We start from the raw sequence: 25,201 nt of genomic DNA on the forward strand, positions 1-25,201 counted from the left end.
GCATTTTAACTTGGTTTTAAGAGGAAGTAATTCTATGGCTATTTAGGGAATTACTGATTTTTTTTTTCATTTTAACATCTTTATTGGAGTATAATTGCTTTACAATGGTATGTTAGTTTCAGCTTCACAACAAAATAAATCAGTTATACATATACATATGTTCCCATATCTCTTCCCGCTGGCGTCTCCCTCCCTCCCACCCTCCCTATCCCACCCCTCCAGGCGGTCACAAAGCACCGAGCTGATCTCCCTGTGCTATGCAGCTGCTTCCCACTAGCTATCTACCTTACTGTATATATGTCCATGCCTCTCTCTTTCACTTTGTCACAGTTTACCCTTCCCCCTCCCCATAGCCTCAAGTCCATTCTCTAGTAAGTCTGTGTCTTTATTCCTGTTTCACCCCTAGGTTTTTCATGACATTTTTTTCCTTAAATTCCATATATATGTGTTAGCATACGGTATTTGTCTCTCTCTTTCTGACTTACTTCACTCTGTATGACAGACTCTAGGTCTATCCACCTCATTACAAATAGCTCAGTTTCGTTTCTTTTTATGGCTGAGTAATATTCCATTGTATATATGTGCCACATCTTCTTTGTCCATTCATCCGATGATGGACATTTAGGTTGTTTCCATCTCTGGGCTATTGTAAATAGAGCTGCAATGAACATTTTGGTACATGACTCTTTTTGAATTATGGTTTTCTCAGGGTATATGCCCAGTAGTGGGATTGCTGGGTCATATGGTAGTTCTATTTGTAGTTTTTTAAGGAACCTCCATACTGTTCTCCACAGTGGCTGTATCAATTTACATTCCACCAACAGTGTAAGAGGGTTCCCTTTTCTCCACACCCTCTCCAGCATTTATTATTTCTAGATTTTTTGATGATGGCCATTCTGATTGGTGTGAGATGATATCTCATTGTAGATTTGATTTGCATTTCTCTAATGATTAGTGATGTTGAGCATTCTTTCATGTGTTTGTTGGCAGCCTGTATATCTTCTTTGGAGAAATGTCTATTTAGGTCTTCTGCCCATTTTTGGATTGGGTTGTTTGTTTTTTTGTTATTAAGCTGCATGAGCTGCTTATAAATTTTGGAGATTAATCCTTTGTCAGTTGCTTCATTTGCAAATATTTTCTCCCATTCTGAGGGTTGTCTTTTGGTCTTGTTTATGGTTTCCTTTGCTGCACAAAAGCTTTTAAGTTTCATTAGGTCCCATTTGTTTATTTTTGTTTTTATTTCCATTTCTCTAGGAGGTGGGTCAAAAAGGACCTTGCTGTGATTTATGTCATAGAGTGTCCTGCCAATGTTTTCCTCTAAGAGTTTGATAGTTTCTGGCCTTACATTTAGGTCTTTAATCCATTTTGAGCTTATTTTTGTGTATGGTGTTAGGGAGTGATCTAATCTCATACTTTTACATGTAGCTGGAATTACTGATTTTTGTAATCAAAAGAAGTCTCTCTTTTCCTGTATCACACATTGGCTAAAAAATTAACAGCTAGGAGTTTGCGCTGACAGAAACTTACAAGGTTAAAAAGAAGCTAATGTGGGGGAAGGGAAGCTGAACAATTTCTGAATCAAGAAAGGATACTAAAACAGTACTTTTCAAACTATCTGTGGTGAAGGGACAGTTTTTTTTATAATTATTATTATTTCAAATTCATCATGAGTAATTAGAAGAATAATAAAATGAAAAAAAGACAAAGAAATTATAAACTCAACTATTTTATCATTTAATTTAGCAGGCACGAAATTACTCGATCAAATTTCTCTAAAAGTTGCTAAATGCTCACTCATGTCACAAAAGGAAAGACAAAAAGACTCAGACTAGTCACAAGCCGCACTGTGAGCAATGCTGCTTCAAAGCCTTGATTTCTTTTTTAATGAACAAGCATGTGTGAGGATTCCGGCATTTCTCCTGAGTGGAGGGATCAGCCTAGTTAGCATTCACCCTTAGGACTGTAGGCCTTGTTGGATTACACTCCACAGTAGGCTGTCCTATATGAGACACAGAAATAACAGACAGAGGGAGGAACTGTCACGGGATGTGACACAGGAGGGAACTGGAGATGGCATCTGCAGTCATTTTATTTCTACTTTTTATGACTTTCTCCTTTTATAAAAGGTCACTCCAACCCTGTATAAGAAGTAGAAACATACACTGTGGCACATGGAAAAGATGAGAAGAAATAGGATACACGTGCCTTAAAAACTGTTGCCTCCAATATTTGTTTTTCTTACTCTCAAATGTGCATTGCATTTAAGTGATCATAAATTACTCATGGAAAAGTAATGCTTTATGACTATACAGAGTCCTGGTAGGCATAAACAATGTCAAATTTTATAAACTGTAAGTTGCTTTAGACCAGGGTCTGGGTCTCATACAATTTTCTATACTTGCCACAAAGCCTGGCAGGTATCTGGCACCTAATGTATATTCAATAAATTTGGGTGGAATAAATATATTGGTATAATCATTAGCAAACTCTCTAAGTAATAATATGCAAAAACTAACATGCCTTTTTTTTATATACAGCAGGAAAATTAACAAGACATTTACATGGGCTAAGGTCCCTGAGGCTGCGCTCAAGTCCCGAAGGCATTCACTCTATTAATGTAAAATAATAACCAGTTGGGGCTTTTACCCTCTACTGATTATAGTCATTTCATATCCTGTAAGAATTGTATAAATTGGTGCCTAATTTGTTCAAATTAATCAAATTATTCTTCTAAAAGTACCTATTATTAAACTAAACTTGCACTTTATTATTATAATTATTATTAGAGTACAATTATTCTAAGAACTAGGAGTACAAAGGGAAGACTTGGGGATGTGAAAGAATTCAAACTGTTCAAGAACCACTGGGGGACTTCCCTGGCGGTCCAGTGGTAAATAATCCGCCTTCCAACGCAGGGGACGCGGGCTTGATCCTTGGTAGAGGAACTAAGATCCCACATGGCGCGGGGCAACTAAGCCCGCGCACTTCAACTACTGAGCTCGCCTGCCTCAACGAGAGAGCCCACGTGCCGCAAACTACAGAGCCCAGACGCCCTGGAGCCGGCGCGCCACAACTAGAGAGAAGACTGCGTGCCGCAAGGAAGGGCCCACACACCGCAGCAAAAACGATCCGGGACGCCTCAACGAAGATCCCGCGTGCCGCAACTAAGACCAGACGCAGCCGAAAAATAAAGAAAATAAATAATAAAATAAAATAAATAAGTATTAAAAAAAAAAGAACCACTGGCTTTAAACATTGGGAAGGCCAGATACTAAAGTATTTCCAATCTTTAATGTCTGGTCTCAAAGTGTGGTACGTAGACCACATGCATCAGAATCTTCTTTTTGAAATACAGATTTCCAGGCTCAATTACAGGCTTCATCAAAATCACTGGGGGGTGAGGTTCTAGAACAGGTACTTTGTGTGTGTGCATAATTTTATTTATTTATTTATTTATTTAATTGAAGTATAGTTGATTTACAATGTTGTGTTAGTTTCAAGTGTACAGCAAAGTGATTCAGCTATATATATACATGAAATTACAAAATATTGAGTATAGTTCCCTGTGCTATACAGTAGGTCCTTGTTGTTTATCTATTTTATATATAGCAGTGTTAGAACAGGTACTTAACAAGCACTGCAGATGATCTCAATGCACACTAAATCTGAATACTACTCATCTACCTTCTAATAGGTTATAAGATGCTTACTTTCTTCCCATTCCAGGTACGATATATGTTCTATATGTGATCATCATTTTATAATCATAAAGATAATTTATGGAAAGCAATAACATTCAAGTCTCCCATATAATTTTTCCAATTCTCCTGTCTATTATTAGCATTTAGCCCACCATAATGACACCGTTTGTGAGAGGGAAGGGGAAAATGTGATGTTTAAAATTTAAGCTATAAAATAAAATGCTTCTCCTGATCAGATCTGGGAAACATTTTTATACCTGTCAGACTTTTGTCTGCACAGACGCAAAAATAGATGCATCTTATTAGTTGGACCAGTATCCCTAGGGGTGCCCATGTGATGTGAGGGCAGCAGTGGAGCACGGCAGTTAGGAGAGCAGGTTTTCAGGTTACACCCTCCTCCACTTGCTGGCTGTGGTGTCTTAGGTTTGTTCCTTAACTTCTCTGAGATCATGTTTCCTAAATTAGGATTAATAACGGTGTCAATCTCAGAGAGTGATTCAGAGGCTAAAATGGAATAATGTGCAGAAAGCGCTTAGCACACTGCCTAGCACACAGTAAGCCTAGCACACAGTAAGTGCTCAATAAATGTTCACCGTGACAATACATATTTGAACACAATATCCTCAATTCTACACCCCAAAGACAGGATACAACTACTTTCAACATTTCTAACCACAAAATAGCCTCCAGAACAGAAAAGTGACAAGTTCAGCAAATCCTTTGGTGCTACTCTCAGTTCAATGGAGAAGAAAATGCATGTGTGAAAGGTCAAACACATTTGGACACAAGCCACAGTAGGCTCTATGGTTGTGTACTGGTTGTGTACTGGTTGTCTGCCCTCCACACAGTGTCCAAGAAGGGACACTTTGTACCCCCTTAAGGTCCACATTTAACACTGCGCCTTCCACAGAGTGGGCTTCAATAAACATGTGTCAAACCCTCCAGGTTGGTGTGCATTTCATTCCTTTCCCCTACAGCTGTTCTTTTCCACGGGAAACAAAAAAGCAACAAGAATAAGCTAAACAGGGGAAACAATATGAAATAATTCACAGCAGCACTTCAGATAATTTTCCCTGGCAGCCCCAAATCTTACTCGTGTATGTTATCTAGCATTGCAAAATAAGTTTCCCTAATACTTTCACATGAGACTCTCTTCATTTCTTCACAGCTGTGGGAGCAGTCAGAGAAAGAGGGGGATGAACGGTGGCCTGGGAGGGTCAGTGAGAACACAGCACTGGTGGGCTCCGATTATCTGTTTGGTGTTTCCTCCCTGGGAATCCCAGGCATGGGGAGCAGGTGGTGGCGGGAGGAGGAGGGGACTGGGCCTAGAAGGGAGCACACAATGCAGCCTGGTCAGTGCCAAGTTAAGTCTTAAAGGTTCATCTCCACAACCCAATCTATTGTGGACAGTTTTTAAGGGATATGACCATTTCTTGATCTACTTTCTTGTCTACAGAGGAGCTTTTATAATGTCAAGCATGGGTGGATGTTTAATCAGTATTATGACCTGACACTCCTATTGCTATAACAGGCTCAGGAAATGAATTTAGCAAATGAACATTATTTTTCCAGGCATAGAAATCCAAACATGAAATTTGCCTGATGGAAAGAAGGCTCAGAAATGTTGACGTATACTGATAACGTTGACTTAACCTGATATCTTGTTGCACACTATTTTTGAAACTTGTTCTGATTTTGCAGGATCCGGTGGCTTAACTTGCTTTTAGTGCCATGCTCCCATAAACAAACTTCAAGTTAGTTTACCTCGCATGCATGAAAGATGATTACCACCAGCGTTCTCTGTGCTGTATACTAGCTCCACGTTAGCAGTTTTACAGAGAACCAGGTGAACACAGCTTAAGTGGAAAACCCAGTCTTTAAGGAATCACTCAAAAAACAATTGTTTCCTGTGCAGGCTAGATGCTAAACATACAATGACAAGCAATAGGCATGCCACTCATTGCAAAGAACTTACTGCCTAGAAGATCTTTTTAATTAAAACAGAAAAACAATTTCAATGGTAGTTTTATATTGTGCTAAGTTAGCCAAGCTGAGCGACGTTTTGCAGAGTTCCCTCCGCTGTACTGTTCCATTTAGGGTTGGTGCTGGAGAAATCTGCATGAGTTTTGGAAGGCATACGTGAAACCACAGACTGACTGGCATGTTGGGTGCCAGGTTTGAGGCAGCTTGTGCACGGTGTCACTGACCAGCTGCATCACTGTGTTGGCAAAGGGCAGTACCAGGTTGATGCGTCTTCAGATCCTGCCATATCTTCTTCAGTTTCTCCCATTCCTGGGCCAGGTGCATGCAAGCTCAGAGGTGAAGCACACAGCTTCTTCTACAAGGCACTCACATCCACGATGCAGAGGCAGTGAGAGACAGACAGGGGTTCCAGTTTATCCCTGTTTTCCCCCATTTCATGTTTAGCTTTTCTTTTCAACTGCAGACCCTGCTGGCCTACAGTGACTTTAGGACCACACAGAAACCAAGGGGATAGCCTTACATAAACTTCTTCAGCAGCTCACACAATTGTGTAAGCTCTAGTTCCTATAGTAAATGTCTTATCTATATTTCTCATTGTGGTTCTGCTTCCCTGATTGAACCCGGAACATTGAAGCCCTGAGAGAGATCAATTACCCACATTTTAGAAGCACAGGGGTTTTGAAGACAACATAGAGTTTATAAGCCTTTCAATGAAGAAATGGCTTTTAAAACATATTTGTGTAAGGAATATCACTGTTTGCCCCGTCTAAGCAATAGACAGATGTGCCAGCTCTCTTACTGAACACACGTATCTTCTTTGGCAAGTGTTAGTAGCAAAACTCCAAAAGACCAGCCCAAACCTTCTCTGTTCTTCCCCTCTCAAGCAAGCTTCCCTTTCCCCAGCTATTTTTTAGGGGAGGCATAAAGTAATGGCTATAGGATAGAATGCACAAAAGGAAGGATGGGATGTAGCCAAGATGGCAGAGTGGGAAGACCCTGAACTCACCTTCTCCCAAAGGCACAACAAAATTGCAACTACTTACAGAGCAACTATCTATGAGAATGACCTGAAGACAGCAGAAAAGATTTCCCACAACTAGATATAAAGAAGGAGCAACTATTTATGAGAATTATCTGAAGACAGCAGAAAAGATTTCCCACAACTAGATATAAAGAAGGAACTACAATGAGATGGATGGGAGGGGCTAAGATGCAGTATACTCAGGACCCATACACCTGGGTCAGCAAACCGGAAGTGGGAAGAATATCACAATGGCAGAGGTCCTCCCCAAGGAGCAAGGGGTCCAAGCCACACATTGGGCTCCCCAGCCCAGGATCCTGCATCAGGAAGATGGGCTTCCAGAAGTTCTGCTTTGGAAACCAGTGGGGCTTGTGTTCAGGAGAGCCAGAGAGCTTAGGAACCAGACTGCTCCTAAAGGGCATGTAGAAAATCTCACATACTCCAAGTCCCAGTGCAGAGGCAGTAGTTCAAAAGGAGCCTGGGTCAGACCTACTTGCTATTCTTGGAGAGCCTCTCAGAGAGGCAGAAGGCAACCGGGACTCCATCTGAGGATAAAGACACTGGTGGCAGCCATTTGGGGGAGTTCATTCTACAATGATGTCAGCACTGGCCAAGTGCCATTTTGAAATCCTCCTGATAGCGTATTAGTGCTGGGGGACTTACCTGCCCATCAGCACCAGCCCGACACCCCCAAGGCTGCACAGCTAACTGCTTGGGGAAACTACCCATCCTCCAGTGGGCCCATAGCTACTCCATGAGGCAGAACCTCACAGCCTACCGAGTGGGAGCCAGCCCCGCCTCCCAGCAAACCCACAATAATTGGACCCGCTCCAACAGAGGGGGGCCCACAGCCCAGATGGGGGCACCCCTAGAGCATATAGCTCTGGTGACCAGAGGGAAGCATGCTGTTGGACCCCATAGGGCATCTCCTACATAAGGCCACTTCTCTAAGATCAGGAAATGTAACTGACCTACCTACCACATAGAAATAAACACAGAGAATTAGGCAAAATGAGGAGATAGAGGAGTATGTTCCAAATGAAGAAACAAGACAAAACCTCAGAAAGAGAACTAAATGAAGTAGAGATAAGCAATCAATCCAATAAATAGGTCAAGGTAATGATCATAAAGATGCCCAATGAACTCAGGAGAAGGATGGATGGACACAGCGAGCATTTTAACAAAGAGTTAGAAGATATAAAGAAGAACCAAACAAAGCTGAAGAATACAATAACTGAAATGAAAAATATACTAGAAGGAATCAACAGTAGGTTAGATGACACAGAGGAATCTGGAAGACAGAGTAGTGGAAATCACCCAAGCTGAACAGAAAAGAGAAAAAAAGAATTTTAAAAAATGAGGATAGTTTAAGAGACCTCTGGGACAACAGCAAGTGTACTAACATTTCCAATATAGGAGTCCCAGAAGGAGAAGAGAAAGAGAAAGGGGCAGAGAAGTAATAGCTAAAAACTCCCTTAACCTGGGGAAGGAAACAGATATGCAGGTCCAGGAATCCCAGAGAATCCCAACAAAGCAAACCCAAAGAGGTCCACACCAAGACACAATGTAATTAAAATGACAAAAATTAAAGAAAAAAAGAGAATCTTAAAAACAGCAATAGCGGGCTTCCCTGGTGGCGCAGTGGTTGAGAGTCCGCCTGCCGATGCAGGGGACACGGGTTCGTGCCCCGATCTGGGAAGATCCCACATGCCGCGGAGTGGCTGGGCCTGTGAGCCATGGCCGCTGAGCCTGCGCGTCCGGAGCCTGTGCTCCGCAACAGGAGAGGCCACAACAGTGAGAGGCCTGCGTACCGCAAAAAAAAAAAAAAAAAAAACAGCAATAGCTTGCTGGGGGAGGGGGGGGAGTGGGTGGGGAGGGATGGATTGGGAATTTGGGATTAGCAAATGCAAACTATTATATAGAGAATGGATAAACAACAAGGTCCTACTGTATAGCACAGGGAACTATATTCAATATCCTGTGATAAACCATAATGGAAAAGAATATGAAAAAGAACGTATATATATATATACATATATGTATAACTGAATCACTTTGCTATACAGCAAAAAGTAGCATAACATTGTAAATCAACTATACTTCAATAAAATAAATTTCTAAAAATATATTAAAAAATTTTAAATAATAATAAAAAATAAAAGCAGCAAGAGAAAAGCAGCTAGTTATGTACAAGGGATATGATAATCAGCTGACTTTCAGCAGAAACTTGGCAGGCCAGAAGGGAGTAGCACTTTATATTCAAAGCAATGAAAGGAAAAAATGTACAACTGAGAATACTCTACCTGGCAAGGTTATCATTCAGATTTGAAGGACAGACAAAGAGTTTTACAGAGAAGCAAAAGCTAAAAGAATTCAGCACCACTAATCTAGCTTTACAAGAAATGTTCACAGGACTTCTCTTAGTGGAAAAGAAAAGGCCACAAGTAGAAATATGAAAATTATGAAAGGAAAAATCTCATTGGTAAAGGCAAACATAAACTAAAGGTAGTAGATCAACCACTTATAAAGCTAGTAGAAAGGCTAAAAGACAAAAGTAGCAAAATCATCTATATCCACAATAAGTAGTTAAGGGATACACAAAACAAAAAGATGTAAAATATGATATCAAAAACATTAAATATAGCAGGGGGAGTAAAAATTCCGAGTTGTTAGAATATGTTTGAAATTAAGAGATCATCAACATATACATATATGGTAACCACAAACCAAAAACCTACAACAGATACACGTAGAAAAATAGAAAAGAATCTAAACATAACACTCAACAAAGTCATCAAATCACAATGAAAGACAGCAAAAGAAGAAAAAAAACAAAAAAGAACTACAAAAACAACCAGAAAACAATTAATGAAATGGCATTAAGTACATACCTATCAATAATTACTTTAAATGTAAATGGACAAAATGTTCCAATTAAAAGACATATTTGCCATCCTCACCCAAATTTCCAGCATTCAAAATAAATTCTTTCTTGAACACCTACAATGTACCAGGCTTGGGTTACATCAGGAAACAAAACAAAATCCCTGCCATCATGGTGCTTACATTCCAGTGACATGTTTGCCAAACTCAGCATGTTCAAACAGAAATGATTAACTTCCCCAACCCTTGCTCCTTTGCCTCTGCCTTCCATTGGGTTACCAATGGTAATGGTGTTACCATTCACCCAATGGCTTCTTTTCCATCTCACCCTCACAAGTTCCAAATCCTGTCAGGTTCACAACTTATCTCTGCTGTCAACACTCCCCGCTGCTCAGAGGACACCCAGCCCTCTGCTGTTGGACCCGGCCTCTACTATCAGACTTATCTTCTACTACACCCTGTGTTCCAGCTACATCCAACTGAACCCACCATTCAATCACTTCCATGACCCTTGTCCTACAGCATGTTTCTCCTCCTGCCTCAGCCCTCTCTCCTTTTCCTGGCCTGGTAAGTCCCTATCATCCTCTAAGGACTAGCTCAATTGACATGTCTTCTTGGAAGACTTCATCTATTCAAGAAGACAGTTATTTGCTTCCTCCTCCAATTCAGTTATGATACTGTACAGATCTGCTTACCTGTTTGCACCCCCTTCAGACTGAGAACTCACTGAAGTCAAGGATCACACCGTCCATCTTGGACCACCCCAGTCAGCCCCTAGCACCATGCCTGGCACACAGGAGGTGCTTAAACAAACAGCTGTTCAATTTGGTAACCCTCTTGCATTAGAAGTAAAAGCCTCTTGCTCACCAGTGAGGATCCCTAATTCAGCAGAAAGCATTTTTCTCTTTCTAGGAACTGGAGTTGCTAGATTAAATAAGATAATCACTCACTTCACTTCTGGAGGCAACAGCCCGGTGCAGCGGGGTCAGCCACATGTTGTCCTTGGCATTCACACGAGCTCCTGGAACCAAACAGCACAGGTTAGAAGCATAATGCAATTCTGCTGATGTGAAGTCTGATGCTATATCTTGTGCTCTCGTTTGCCGGGTACAACCAACACATTTTGTTTTGTTTTTTCCTTTCTGTTAGTCATGTGCTTTCTAGCCACCAAACAAGGAGAAGACATTGAATGCAGTAGAAGGAGCAAGGTCAGGAGCTGAGGATGTCACAAGAATCAGGCCAAGACCAGATGAGAAATAACAGTGTCTCACTGGGTAGGAGATACAGTTGTAAGAAAGCTGAGATTCTCCAGAACTATAGAAATGTAGGTTCTGAAGAATGAAAAACTTTTCAGGGGTGTGTATGCATGTGTGTATGCATGTGTGTGTGTGTGTGTGTGTGTGTGTGTGTGTGTGTGTGTGTGTTCGTGTTCCTGAATGTTATATTCCTGAATATAAAATATAGAATCATATACATTATTTTATTTTTAGTCATTAAGCGTATTTATCTCACAAGGCACACAACATCCTTCTTGGAAAACTGTTAGCGATGAGCAGCCTTCCAACAAGTGTATATTAGAGGCCAGTGAAGTTGAGTTCTGATGAGATTTGATCTGGGCTAAAGGGATTAGCAGAAATCCGTTTTATCCAAGAATCCCAATTATTTCTCTGGAACTAGCAAAATACTTTGGTAGGAAGAAGCCAGGTTCCATGGAGCTTTTGGACAGACCCAACATGAAGCCTATGTAGGCTGCTCACGGCTCGCTCATACTATGGGGTGGGCATACGGGCTGACACAAGAGCCAGAGCCCGGTCATACTCAGGGAGGTGCCCGTGCTCAGCTCCCCGGGAGCCACATCACAATCACGGAGCAGAAGCTCCACAGGAACACATTCCCGGCAAGTAGAGTATGCCCTCCGCCCATGACACCTGCACAGTTCTCCATGCGTACACGTCCACCAAGCTACAACTGAACCACTACAACACCCAATATGAGCTTCCTTTTTTTGGAATCTGGATTTTGATCAGTCTTCTGGTCAGAGATGGAAAGTTTTATAAAAGGACTGCAAAAGGAGAGGAGGAGAAAATATCTATGATATCTTTGCAGATGTAATGAGAGGAGCCTGTTTCAGCCTTAGGACAACAAGGTAGGAAGCTCAAAGAAACTAGAAAGTAAGGCAGAGGAGGGGAAGTGCAAAGGAGGTGGCTCTGAGACAAGGGCTGAGAAAGTGAGTCAAGTGTAAGCAGAGGCTGACCAATCTCTGTGAGGCCAAGGCCAGCTGACAGCTAAAAAACAGGAACCGTGTTCAGAAAAGACAAAAAGGCAGCAGGAGACTTTCATGGATAAATGTGTGCTAGAAATATAATTTAATCATAGAACTTACACTGTTTTTTCTCTTTAACTGAAGAAGAAATACCATCAACCATACTAGTGATAGAAAACAAGAACATAATAATCCCTAAAACAAAGAGAGAGAGAATGTCTCTTCTCCCCTCATTCTGATTTCATTAGTTGGAGGTGGGACCAGGCACAGGTATTTTTAAAAAACTCCCCAGGACCCACGGTTATTGTAATAGGCTATTAAGATTGAGAGCCACCGGTAAATTGTTGCTTAGTTTATCAAGCTTAAAATTAGTTGAATCCTAATTCTACTAACTTCATCCAGGCAGCTTACCTGAAAAGGTTCAAGCCCCTTACATCAGTAAGAACCAAACAAAATCAGTTTGGTGGTGCTAAGATGCCAAGGCAGCAGACATCTCACTCCCCAGTAGCAGGATGTCCTGGGCTAAATGCTCTGGAGGGAAATGAATGAGGTCTGGGAAGGACAGTGGGATTCATGGTCAGAAGACCCAGATTTGATTCTGATTTCAGCACCTACTGGCCCAGCTACCAAAAGCCACTACTCTGTAAAATGAGGCTAACAACAACATAATAATAATACTTCTCTACCCACCTTATGAGGTGGTTGGGAGAATCAAGTGAATTTGAAGGTGCTTTGTAAATTGCAAAGCACTAGAAAAATATTAGCAGTTCTTATTTCCAAATCCCCTCTAATGTCACATTTACTTCTAAATCTATGACTCAGGTCTTCAAGGAAGTGAGAGGCATAGTCTTTGCCCAGGAAAGTAGGGGGAAGTCAAACATATAGATTTAAGAACGCAAAGAACCATCACCTAGAGATTGCACAAACAGGTATCTTTTGAAGATTAAGAGAGACTCAGATGCTAGAGAATGCCAGGGAGGAGGAAACCCAGATGTAATTGAGAGCAGAAAATATTGTGAATTTTAAAACAAAATTTTCCCTACCAAAAAACAAATTTTAGCTTTCCTCTCCTAAGTCTTAGTTCCAAGGGAGCACCAGATGATTGTTACAAAGCCTACCTTTCTGGTTTAGAAACAAACAGTATTTATCCCTCAGGTCCTAGTATTTCTTCTTCCAACATTCAGCTGTTCAGCCCTTCTAAAATTACCCATCTTTTTGTCAGGCCTTTACCCGGGTCATAAATATGTCTATTTTACCATATCATGCTTATACCTGCATATCAGAAGACGGACCTTTTATTCTCTCTCATAACTCAAATGTATATTTGTTACTTAATCCTAGGCTGTTTCTTTGACACGTCACAATCATCACCCAGATTTCACGAAGACCTGGATTCAAGCCTCATTCCCTACCGGTAGAGATGGTTGTATCAGGGTGTCCCTTCAGATTCCCTGTCCACGTTTAAGGGACTTCCGTGTCACGAAGTCAAATCAGTCACCTGAGATGAAGAACATCTGGCCATGAGTTCCCTCTGTTTCTGGGTTTGAATTTTCACCTGGCTGTCTGCATGATGTTCTTATCAACACTTTAGTACGTTTGTAGGAAGGAATGCTACATGGGACAGATTGATACCCACTATGGGTAGCCTATCAGTTCTGCCTCAGAGCCTCTAAATCAATGCTGCCCAATGGAAATATAATGTGAACCAAGTAACTGAAAATTTTCTAGTAACCACACTAAAAAGGGTATAAAAAACAAGTAAACTAACTTCAGTAATATATTTTACTTACTTAACTCAATATATCCAAAATATTATCATGTAATTGAATTTTTTAATTATTGAGATAATTTGCATTCTTTTTTTTCATGCTAAAGCTTCAAAATCCCATGTGTATTTCACACTCACAACACATCTCCATTCAATCAGGCCACACTTCAAGCGTTCAACAGCCACAGCTGGAGTGTGGCTACCATACTGAACAGCGCAGCTCTAAATGCTGGGTGGCAGAGCCCAGGCTTGGCTACTCGTTTGCTTGAGTAGCTCTCTTCAGTTCTAAGGAGCTATGATTCTACCATTAGAGCTGTGAAACTGCTAAGAGCCGTGTTAAGAATGGCTAACATCATCTGAACGCTGACTCTCTATACTAACGTACGTGTAATCCATTTAATAGGGAGATACTCTTATTATGCCAGTTTTATAGATGAGGGAACCAAGGCCATGAGAAATAACACGCTCCAGGTCCCCAGCTAGGAAATGGTAGATTTGAACCCAGGTAGTCTGACTTCAAAGCCAAGCTCTAGGGCAGTGTGCCTCACTTCAAAACTAGCAACATTCACACAGCATTCAACTAACACTGATTGCATTTCCCTTCCATTTTCCCCATCTTTATCTCTGGTTCTTCGAGTCACTCTTCTCTCCCTCTTTCTCCACTTTCATGTATATATTTTTCATATATATGTATATATTCCCCCTTGATTTCATTCCTCCTTTCTCATAGTTTTCCTTCTAGTTCCAAACACCGGTTATAATAATATGGAACAGAAATATATATTTTGTTATTCATGGTCTTTCACAGAGTAAATATTGTGTATAAACTTAAAAAGCTAATGCAAGAAGAAGAAACCCAAATGGTAAGACACATGTGAAAAGATACTTCTCAAAATTCATCAGGGAGAAGCCAACGAAAGCAACATTAACAAAGCATAGTGCACACATCAAACTGGGGAAAATTTTAAAGTGTGAAATGCCAAGAGTTAGCAAGGATATGGAGCAACAGGGAAACATAGCTACAGATGGTGAGAGTGTGAATTGGTACAACCCCCTTTGGAAACAGGGTGATGCTACCTAATAAAACTGATGATGTGTGTGCCCTACCACCCAGCAATTCCACCCAATCATATACCCTAGAGAAACTCTCATACATGTACAAGAATATTCACTGAAGCATGTTTGTAACAGCAAGATATTGGGATCCCAAATGGTGATCAAGAGGAAAATGGAAAAATACACTGTGGTATATTTGTACAATGGAATGCTACACTGTCATGGAAAGGAACAGACTGAAGTTACATATATAAACATATGCACTTCAGAAACACAACATTGAAAGAACAAATGAAGTTGCAGATTAATACCAACGGCTTAATACCAGTTACATAAAGTTTTTAAATTTACAAAAACAAAGCAATATGTTGTTTATAGATGCACAGATTGAAAAAAAAGTAATAAATATGGCTAAAGAAAACAACTACCAATTCTGGCTAGTGGTTGCCTCTAGGGAGGGAGGGTGTGAAAGGATAAGGAAAGGATACAATGGGCTTCAACTGTGTCTTCAATGCTTTACTTCCTTTTCAAAAAGATATAATGCAAGTATAGAAAAATCTTAAGATTTCTTAAAGCTTATATACATGGGTATTAATTACATTATTCTCCATACTTTTCTATACATTTGAAATATTTTCTAATAAAATACTTTTTTTTTTTTTTTAGATGTTGGGGGTAGGAGTTTTAGTAATTTATTTATTTATTTTTGCTGTGTTGGGTCTTCGTTTCAGTGCGAGGGCTTTCTCTAGTTGTGGCAAGCGGGGGCTACTCTTTATCGCGGTGCGCGGGCCTCTCACTATCGCGGCCTCTCTTGTTGCGGAGCACAAGCTCCGGACGCGCAGGCTCAGCGGCCATGGCTCACGGGCCTAGTTGCTCTGCGGCATGTGGGGTCCTCCCAGACCAGGGCTCGAACCCGTGTCCCCTGCATTAGCAGGCAGATTCTCAACCACTGCGCCACCAGAGAAGCCCTAAAATACTTTTAAAAAAGCTAGTACACTTAAAGTTTTATGTCTCTTAATGAAAATGGTTCAGGGGGGATTAAGTTGCTTTCTCTTACACTACTGTTTTCTTGGTTAGTCGCCCTTCTTGTTAGAAATATGACACTTTCATACAAAATGGCCCATTCGTAGTCTCTTCCAGGACTTTCCTAAGGCTCACCCAAGGTGAGTAAGGAAAGACGAGTAAGAGCTGCTGTTGGATTTGCAGATGACCTCATTTGTACAGTCCATTTTGATAAGAAAATTTCAAGTTAACAACGTGTTATTTGCTGTCTAATTGTCATTTTTTTCTCATGCTGTCCTCTCTCCACAATCACTATCGCTGATCTCCCCAGCTGTTGAACAGAGGCAAGTCAGCACATGCAGGAAAGGCAGGACCTCAGAAATTTGTGCCTCTTGGGATGAAGATGGAGGAGTAGAAGGATGTGCACTCACTCCCTCTTGTGAGAGCACTGGAATCACAACTAACTGCTGAACAATCATAGACAGAAGACACTGGAACTCACCAAAAAAGATACCCCACATCCAAAGACAAAGGAGAAGCCGCAATGACACAACAGGAAAGGTGCAATCACAATAAAATCAAATCCCATAACTGCTGGGTGGGTGACTCACAAACTGGAGAACAATTATACCATAGAAGTCCACCCACTACAGTGAGGGTTCTGAACCCCATGTCAGGCTTCCCAACCTGGCGACCCGGCAACAGGAGGAGGAATTCCCAGAGAATCAGACTTTGAAGGCTAGCAGGATTTGACTGCAGGACTTCGACAGGACTGGAGGAAACAGAGACTCTACTTTTGAAGGGCACACACAAAGCATCGGGACCCAGGGGAAGGAGCAGTGACCCCATAGGAGACTGAACCAGACCTACCTGCTAGTGTTGGAGGGTCTCCTACAGAGGCAGTGGGCGGCTGTGGCTCACTGCAGGGACAAGGACACCAACTGCACAAGTTCTGGGAAGCACTCCTTGGTGTGAGCCCTCCCGGAGTCGGCCATTAGCCCCACCAAAGAGCCTGTGGCCTCCAGTGCTGGGTTGCCTCAGGCCAAACAACCAACAGGGAGGGAACTCAGCCCCACCCATCAGCAGACAAGTGGATTAAAGTTTTACTGAGCTCGCCCACCAGAGCAACACCCAGCTCTACCAACCACCAGTCCCTCCCATCAGGAAGCTTGCAAAAGTCTCTTAGATAGCCTCATCCACTAGAGGGCAGACAGCAGAAGCAAGAAGAACTACAATCCTGCAGCCTGCGGAACGAAAACCACATTCACAGAAAGACAGACAAAATGAAAAGGCAGAGGACTATGTACCAGATGAAGGAACAAGATAAAACCCCAGGAAAAAAACTAAATGAAGTGGAGAGAGGCAACCTTCCAGAAAAAGAATTCGGAATAATGACAGTGAAGATGATCCAGGACCTTGGAAAAAGAATGGAGGCAAAAATTGAAAAGATGCAAGAAATGTTTAACAAAGACCTAAAAGATTAAAGAACAAACACCTAGAAGAATTAAAGAACAAACAAACAGAGATGAACAATACAATAACTGAAATGAAAAATACACTAGAAGGAATCAATAGCAGAATAACTGAGGCAGAAGAACGGATAAGTGACCTGGAAGACAGAATGGTGGAATTCACTGCCACAGAACAGAATAAAGAAAAAAGAAATGAAGACAGCCTAAGAGACCTCTGGGACAACATTAAATGCACCAACATCTGCATTATAGGGGTCCCAGCAGGAGAAGAGAGAGAGAGAGAAAGGACCCGAGAAAATATTTGAAGGGATTATAGTTGAAAACTTCCCTCACAGGGGAAAGGAAATAGCCACCCAAGTCCATGAAGTGCAGAGAGTCCCAAGGAGGATAAACCCAAGGAGAAACATGCCAAGACACACAGTGATCAAACTGACAAAATTTAAAGACAAAGAAAAAGTATTAAAAGCAACAAGGGAAAAATGACAAATAACATACAAGGGAACTCCCATAAGGTTAACAGCTGATTTCTCAGCAGAAACTCTACAAGCCAGAAAGGAGTGGCACGATATATTTAAAGTGATGAAAGGGAAAAAACTACAACCAAGATTACTCTACACAGCAAGGATCTCATTCAGATTCGAGGGAGAAATCAAAAGCTTTACAGACAACCAAAAGCTAAGAGAATTCAGCACCAGCTCTACAACAAATGCTAAAGGAACTTCTGTAAGTGGGAAACACAAGAGAAGAAAAGAACCTATAAAAAACAAACCCAAAACAATTAAGAAAATGGTCATAGGAACATACATATCGATAATTACCTTAAATGTGAATGGATTAAATGCTCCAACCAAAAGACACAGGCTCTCTGGATGGATACAAAAACAAGACCCATCTATATGCTGTCTACAAGGGACCCACTTCAGACCTAGGGACACATACAGACTGAAAGTGACGGGATAGAAAAAGATATTTCATGCAAGTGGAAGTCAAAAGAAAGCTGGAGTAGCAATACTCATATTAGATAAAATAGACTTTAAAATAAGAATGTTCTAAGGGACAAGGAAGGACACTACATAATGATCAAGGGACCAACCCAAGAAGAAGATATAACGATTATAAATATATATACACCCAACATAGGAGCACCTCAATACATAAGGCAAATGCTAACAGCTATAAAAGAGGAAGTCGACAGTAACACAATAATAATGGGGGACTTTAACACCTCACTTACACCAACAGACAGATCATCCAGACAGAAAATTAATAAGGAAACACAAGCTTTAAGTGACACAACAGACCAGACAGATTTAATTGATATTTATAGGACATTTCATGCAGAAACCGCACATTACACTTTCTTCTCAAGTGCACATGGAACATACTCCAGGACAGATCACATCTTGGGTCACAAATCAAGCCTTGATAAATTTAAGAAAATTGAAATCATATCAAGCATCTTTTCTGACCACAATGCTATGAGATTAGAAATAAATTTCAGGGAAAAAAACATAAAAAACACAAACACATGGAGGCTAAACAATACGTTACTAAATAACCAAAAGATCACTGAAGAAATCAAAGAGGAAATCAAAAAATAACTAGAGACAAAAGACAACGAAAACACAATAATCCAAAACCTAAGGTATGCAGCAAAAGCAGTTCTAAGCGGGAAGTTTAGAGCAATATAATCCTACCTCAAGAAACAAGAAACACTTCAAATAGACAATCTAACCTTACACCTAAAGGAACTAGAGAAAGAAGAACAAACAAAACCCAAAGTTAGTAGAAGGAAAGAAATCATAAAGATTAGAGCAGAAATAAATAAAATAGAAACAAAGAAAATAATAAAAAGATCAACAAAACTAGAAGGTGGTTCTTTGAGAAGGTAAACCAAATTGATAAACCTTTAGTCAGACTCATCAAGAAAAAGAGGGAGAGGACTCAAATCAATAAAATTAGAAAAGAAAAGTTACAATGGACACTGCAGAAATACAAAGCATCATGACAGACTACTACAAGCAACTCTATGCCAATAAAATGGAAAACCTGGAAGAAATGGACAAATGCTTAGAAAGGTATAACCTTCCAAGACTGAACCAGGAAGGAACAGAAAATATGAACAGACCAATCACAAGTAATGAAATTGAAACTGTGATTAAAAATCTTCCAACAGGGCTTCCCTGGTGGCGCAGTGGTTGAGAGTCCACCTGCTGATGTAGGGGACATGGGTTTGCGCCCCGGTCCGGGAAGGTCCCACATGCCGCGGAGCGGCTAGGCCCGTGAGCCATGGCCGCTGAGCCTGCATGTCTGGAGCCTGTGCTCTGCAACGGGAGAAGCCACAACAGTGAGAGGCCCGCATGCCACAAAAAAAAAAAAAAAAATGGGCAGAAGACCTAAATAGCCATTTCTCCAAAGAAGACATACAGATGGCCAAGAAGCACATGAAAAGTTGCTCAACATCACTAATTATTAGAGAAATGCAAATCAAAACTGCAATGAGGTATCACCTCACACCGATTAGAATGGGCATCATCAGAAAATCTACAAACAACAAATGCTAGAGAGGGTGTGGAGAAAAGGGAACCCTCTTGCACTGTTGGTGGGAATGTAAATTGATATAGCCACTATGGAGAACAGTATGGGGGTTCCTTAAAAAACTAAAAATAGAATTACTATATGACCCAGCAATCCCACTACTGGGCATATACCCAGAGAAAACCATAATTCAAAAAGACACATGCACCCCAATGTTCATTGCAGCACTATTTACAATAGCCAGGTCATGGAAGCAATCTAAATGCCCATCGACAGATGAATGGATAAAGAAGTTGTGGTACATATATACAATGGAATATTACTCAGCCATAAAAAGGCACAAAACTGGGTCATTTGTAGAGACGTAGATGGACCTAGAGACTGTCATACAGAGTGAAGTAACTCAGAAAGAGAAAAACAAATATTGTATATTAACACATATATGTGGAATCTAGAAAAATGGTACAGATGAACTGGTTTGCAAGGCAGAAACAAAGACACAGATGTAGAGAACAAACATATGGACACCAAGGGGGGAAAGTGGGGGCGGGGGGTGGTGGTGGGATGAACTGGGAGATTGGGATTGACATGTATAGACTAATATGTATAAAATAGATATAATCTAATAAGAACCTGCTGTATAAAAAAAAATTAAAAAAAAAAAAGTTTGTGCCTACCCAAAGGTGCGAGGGCTCTAGAATCTTAGCGCATCTTTTGCTGTCTTTCCACATGTCATTTTATCACCACATTTTGAATCTAAGCATCTCATCTCAGTAGCTCCCTCACTAGCCAAACCGCCAGCATACTGACAAGGGCAGAGGACATGTGTGTAGTACATGCCTGACCTGTGTCTACCTGCTTTTGCCACTGCAAGTTCAAATCTTACCTTCCCAGCTGCACGGCACAGGGAGATCAGCTCGGTGCTTTGTGACCATCTAGAGGGGTGGGATAGGGACGTTGGGAGGGAGGCGCAAGAGGGAGGCGATATGGGGATATACGTATGCATATAGCTGATTCACTTTGTTATACAGCAGAAACTAACACAACACTGTAAAGCAATTATACTCCAATAAAGATGTTAAACAAAAAACCCCAAAAATCTTACCTTCCATCCTCCTCTCTTTATCCTCCCTCCCTCTGTCTCCCCCTCCTCTCTTCTCCCTCCTCCCTCTCTCTCTCATATACACAACCTATTTTTGTCTTTGTATGTGTGTATTAGAACGCTCTGTTGTAAGGAAATAACTTTAGGTAAATGTTAAGACTAATCTTTAAGGATGATTTAAGAAAGGTTAGTCATAAAAGTAAAATACTAGAAACAACTTTGGCATTAGACAAAGGGTTGGAATTACCATACAGCCACATGATGTAGCTGCGATGCTTTGTAAGAATGCTTAATAACGTGGACAGATGTTCACAAACTATGGTTGTGCACAAAAAGCAAGTACTAAAACATTATGAATGAATGAACCCATTTTTGTAAAAACATTAAACATTCTAGAAGGATGTACCACAAAAGCCCTGAGATCACTTCCTGGCACATGGTAAACACTGTATACTTGCTTGCTAACTATTATCGAAGTAGAGTCAGGGAACTAAGGGATAGAGACCAGGGTATCTACCATTGACACAGTTCTGAGTCGAGCTCAGACCTTAGTTAACAGCTGCCACATGAAGGATGCTTTCTGGTTAAAATAGAGATCCAGCAATGTCTCCTCAACTGAACTGGCTTGAACCAGAGCTATGAAAATGTGCCTATCACCATGAATAGCAGCAGACCTATTTTACTTCATGTTTTGATCATATGAGTAATACATGAGTGCATTCTTCTTTTCAAAGATAGATTGTTGGGCTTCCCTGGTAGCACAGTGGTTGAGAGTCCGCCTGCCGATGCAGGGGACACGGGTTCGTGCCCCGGTCTGGGAGGGTCCCACATGCCGCAGAGCGGCTGGACCCATGAGCCATGGCCGCTGAGCCTGTGCGTCCGGAGCCTGTGCTCCGCAACAGGAGAGGGCACAGCAGTGAGAGGCCCGCGTACCGCAAAAAAAAAAAAAAAAAAAAAGATAGAAAGATTTAGGTAACGTTCCCTTGAGAATCATCCCCAATGCTGGACTCTCTTCACTCCCTGGAGAAAACTACTACTCTGTTAGGTTGGTGAGCTTCTGGTTTCTTTTATGTCTTCATATACAAATACGTGTACCCATAGAAAATCAGAGAATTAAGCTGAGTGGCCAATACAATAGTCTTCTTGTTTTTTAAAATATTACACAATTTTAAAAAATTTATAGCAGTATTTCATAAGTATGCTTTTACATTAATGTGTCATATTGTAATAACACTGAATTTCCTTGTTTCATTCAATAATACATTTTTCATATCTGTTTATGTCGAAATTTAGAGAATGAGTCCATTCTATTTGCCACATGTACTCCAACATATAAATATACATTTTTTAAGACATCGTCTCTATTGATGGGTATTTCAATTGTTTCCAGTATTTCACTAGTCAAACAATGCTGCTATGAACATCCAGAAAATGACTCCTTACGCAAATGTGCAAGTATTTGTCTAGGATAGATAATTAGAAACGGACTTTCTGTGTCAACAGTCATGCACACTTTTGGTTTTCATAGTCTGAACCCTCCAAAGTGTATCAGTGTACACACTCACAGTGTATGATTGCTTAATTTCCCCACATTCTCATCAACACTTGATATTATCAGTTATTTAAAATATTGCAGGACTTCCCTGGTGACGCAGCGGTTAAGAATCCGCCTGCCAGTGCAGGGGACACGGGTTCGAGCCCTGGTCCAGGAGGATCCCACATGCCGTGGAGCAACTAAGCCCGTGTATCACAACTACTGAGCCTACGCTCTAGAGGCTGAGTGCCACAACTACTGAAGCCTGCGCACCTAGAGCTCTTGTGCTCTGCAACAAGAGAAGCCACCGCAATGAGAAGCCCACGCACCACAACGAAGAGTAGCTCCGACTCACTGCAACTAGAGAAAGCCCGCACACAGCAATGAAGACCCAAGGCAGCCAAAAATAAAGAAATAAAATAAAATAGTGCAAATCTGATTGGAGAAAAATGGTCTCACATTTTTGTGTTTCCTGTTTAACAGTGAGGTTGGGCATCTTCTAATATGTTTGTTTACTGGTCATTTATAATTCATTCTCTGAGAACCATTTATTTATATTCTTTGCCTATTTCTCCTATTTTTCTACTATGTTTTTCTTATAATTTATATGTATACAATCATATTATATTGTTATTTTTTTAATTTTATTTTATTAATTTTTATATAGCAGGTTCTTATTACTTATCCATTTTATACATATTAGCGTATATATGTCAATCCCCATCTCCCGATTCATCCCTCCACCTTGACCCTGAGCTCGCTGCGCAGCATACAGCAACACACGCCCCGTGTGTAACAAACACCAGCACTGTGTTCATGCAGCTTTCGGGTCACTTGAGGAATGGAAAGATAATTAGAAATCTAGGAAGTAGATTCTTTCAGTCACTATTTAAGTCCTCCATTCCTCTACTAATCCTCCTCCAAAAGGCTGAAGAGGCAGCTGCCAAGGAAACCTCTCCCAGAACAACAAAATTATTAGGACAAAAGCAGAGTTCTCTGAATGGGGACGCAGTATTTCATCAGTGTCATCCCGTGAGACCGGCTTCCTCATCCTCTTCCTCCGTCTGTCTGAGAGTCTTGTTTACGTGTCAGAGGGAGACATCAGATGGTTTTGAGTTGAATATTTATAACTGATTTTTCTAAAGGAAGCTTCATGTTATTTACCTGCCTGTCGGGCACCATTGTGCACTGAAGGACACAGAGTCTGCATGTCTCATGATTTAAAGGCAAATGCTTTTTCCCCAAGGACATTTTAAAGCTTATCATTTTTTTTTAAAGCACTAGGCTATGCTGTTCTGCAGAAACAAAGACAAAACTAAAAGTTATCAGGCATAAACTTTAATTACAAATTAAGTATCTTTTTTTTTAATCTTATCCCTATTAACACTTGATTTTATTTTCATAGATATCAGGAGTAAAGAGAACTCTGGGCATCTTTTCCAGAGGCAATATTTCTGTTCTCTTAGCCCTGTCATCTAGGAAGAAGTTGAATAAAGAAAAAAGGTAGACCAAATGACTAAAACTCTTACAGGCCAGAGAGAACAACTGACTCTTAAGGAGGGTTTAGCCAATGTTTCGCTTTTAATTATAGAAATAAATATGGGGACTTCCCTGGTGGCGCAGTGGTTAAGAATCCACCTGCCAATGCAGGGGACACGGGTTTGAGCCCTGGTCCAGGAAGATCCCACATGCCGCAGAGCAACTAAGCCTGTGCACCTCAACTACTGAGGTCGCGTGCCACAGCTACCGAAGACCACGCACCTGGAGCCCATGCTCTGCAACAAAGAGAAGCCACCACAATGAGAAGCCCGCACACCACAAAGAAGAGTAGCCCCGCTCACCACAACTAGAGAAAGCCCACGCACAGCAACGAAGACCCAACACAGCCAAAAAAATAAACAAATTAATTTAAAAGAAAAAGAAATATGAAAGAAAGATCATATGAAGTATGATTATAATACAGTGAGATCAGCTTGTTTATGATTTTTTTTTTTAAACAAACAGACCAAATCTTATTACAGCCCAGGAGCACTGTCCTTCAAAGCAATGACCTTGGAACAGTGTATGATAATTCCATGTATGTAGCATTGTCCAAAGCATTTTAAAAACTCCCCTTGGGCTTCCCTGGTGGCGCAGTGGTTGAGAGTCCACCTGCCGATGCAGGGGACACGGGTTCGTGCCCTGGTCCAGGAAGATCCCACATGCCGCAGAGCGGCTAGGCCCATAAGCCATGGCCGCTGAGCCAGCATGTCCGGAGCCTGTGCTCCGCAACGAGAGAGGCCACGACAGTGAGAGGCCCACATAACGCAAAAAAAAAAAAAAAAAAAAACTCCCCTTGGAGCTGCCTTTGGAACCAGTTTATATATCCATCAGCAAATGGCCCATTACTTTATAATTGCACTACATTGGAGGCCAAAATCAGCATTGACTCATTTAATCACCCCTCTTTCTCTAGACCAAAAAAAAAAAAAAATCAAATCCAACCTCAAAGGATGAATATTTGTTATGCATGAGATAATCAAAAGAATGACCTGCTACCAGCTCTGGAGGCAATTTGCATTGGGAATAGTAATCACATTTTGAACAATCACAGGAAATAATTTTACAGGAATACCACTTGTTTGGTGGCCTATGTTCTAATAAATTTACTATTTTTAATTAGTAAATTAAAAACACCCTCACAAACACTCCCATTTTAGAGGGTGGGTACTTCTGGTTTTCTTCCTTCAGCCCAGAACTCCCTAACCCTTGCGTGTCTCCAGAGTTTCTCTACAGGGTCTCGTTACTGTGGCTGTTTCTCTGTGTGCTCTGTTTCCTGTATCTCAAGCCTAGGCTCTTAACTCTCGGTCACTGATTGGTTCACATTGATCTCATTCAT

At 41.0% G+C, this 25,201-nt stretch overlaps 1 protein-coding gene across 6 annotated transcripts in view; it reads right to left on the reverse strand.

Annotated features, from left to right (window-relative positions):
* The window catches only part of ANKRD44 (ankyrin repeat domain 44), a 317,527-nt gene that overhangs the window by 129,014 nt on the left and 163,312 nt on the right, over positions 1–25,201 (reverse strand). For all 6 annotated transcript variants that reach the window (XM_079925376.1, XM_079925378.1, XM_079925377.1 and 3 more), the window contains one exon: positions 10,539–10,609. In XM_079925376.1, the coding sequence (XP_079781502.1) occupies positions 10,539–10,609 (71 nt within the window). The remainder of the gene's footprint in view (positions 1–10,538; positions 10,610–25,201) is intronic.

The sequence above is a fragment of the Stenella coeruleoalba genome, assembly GCF_951394435.1.
Source record: "Stenella coeruleoalba genome assembly, chromosome: 6".
NCBI lineage: Eukaryota > Metazoa > Chordata > Mammalia > Artiodactyla > Delphinidae > Stenella > Stenella coeruleoalba.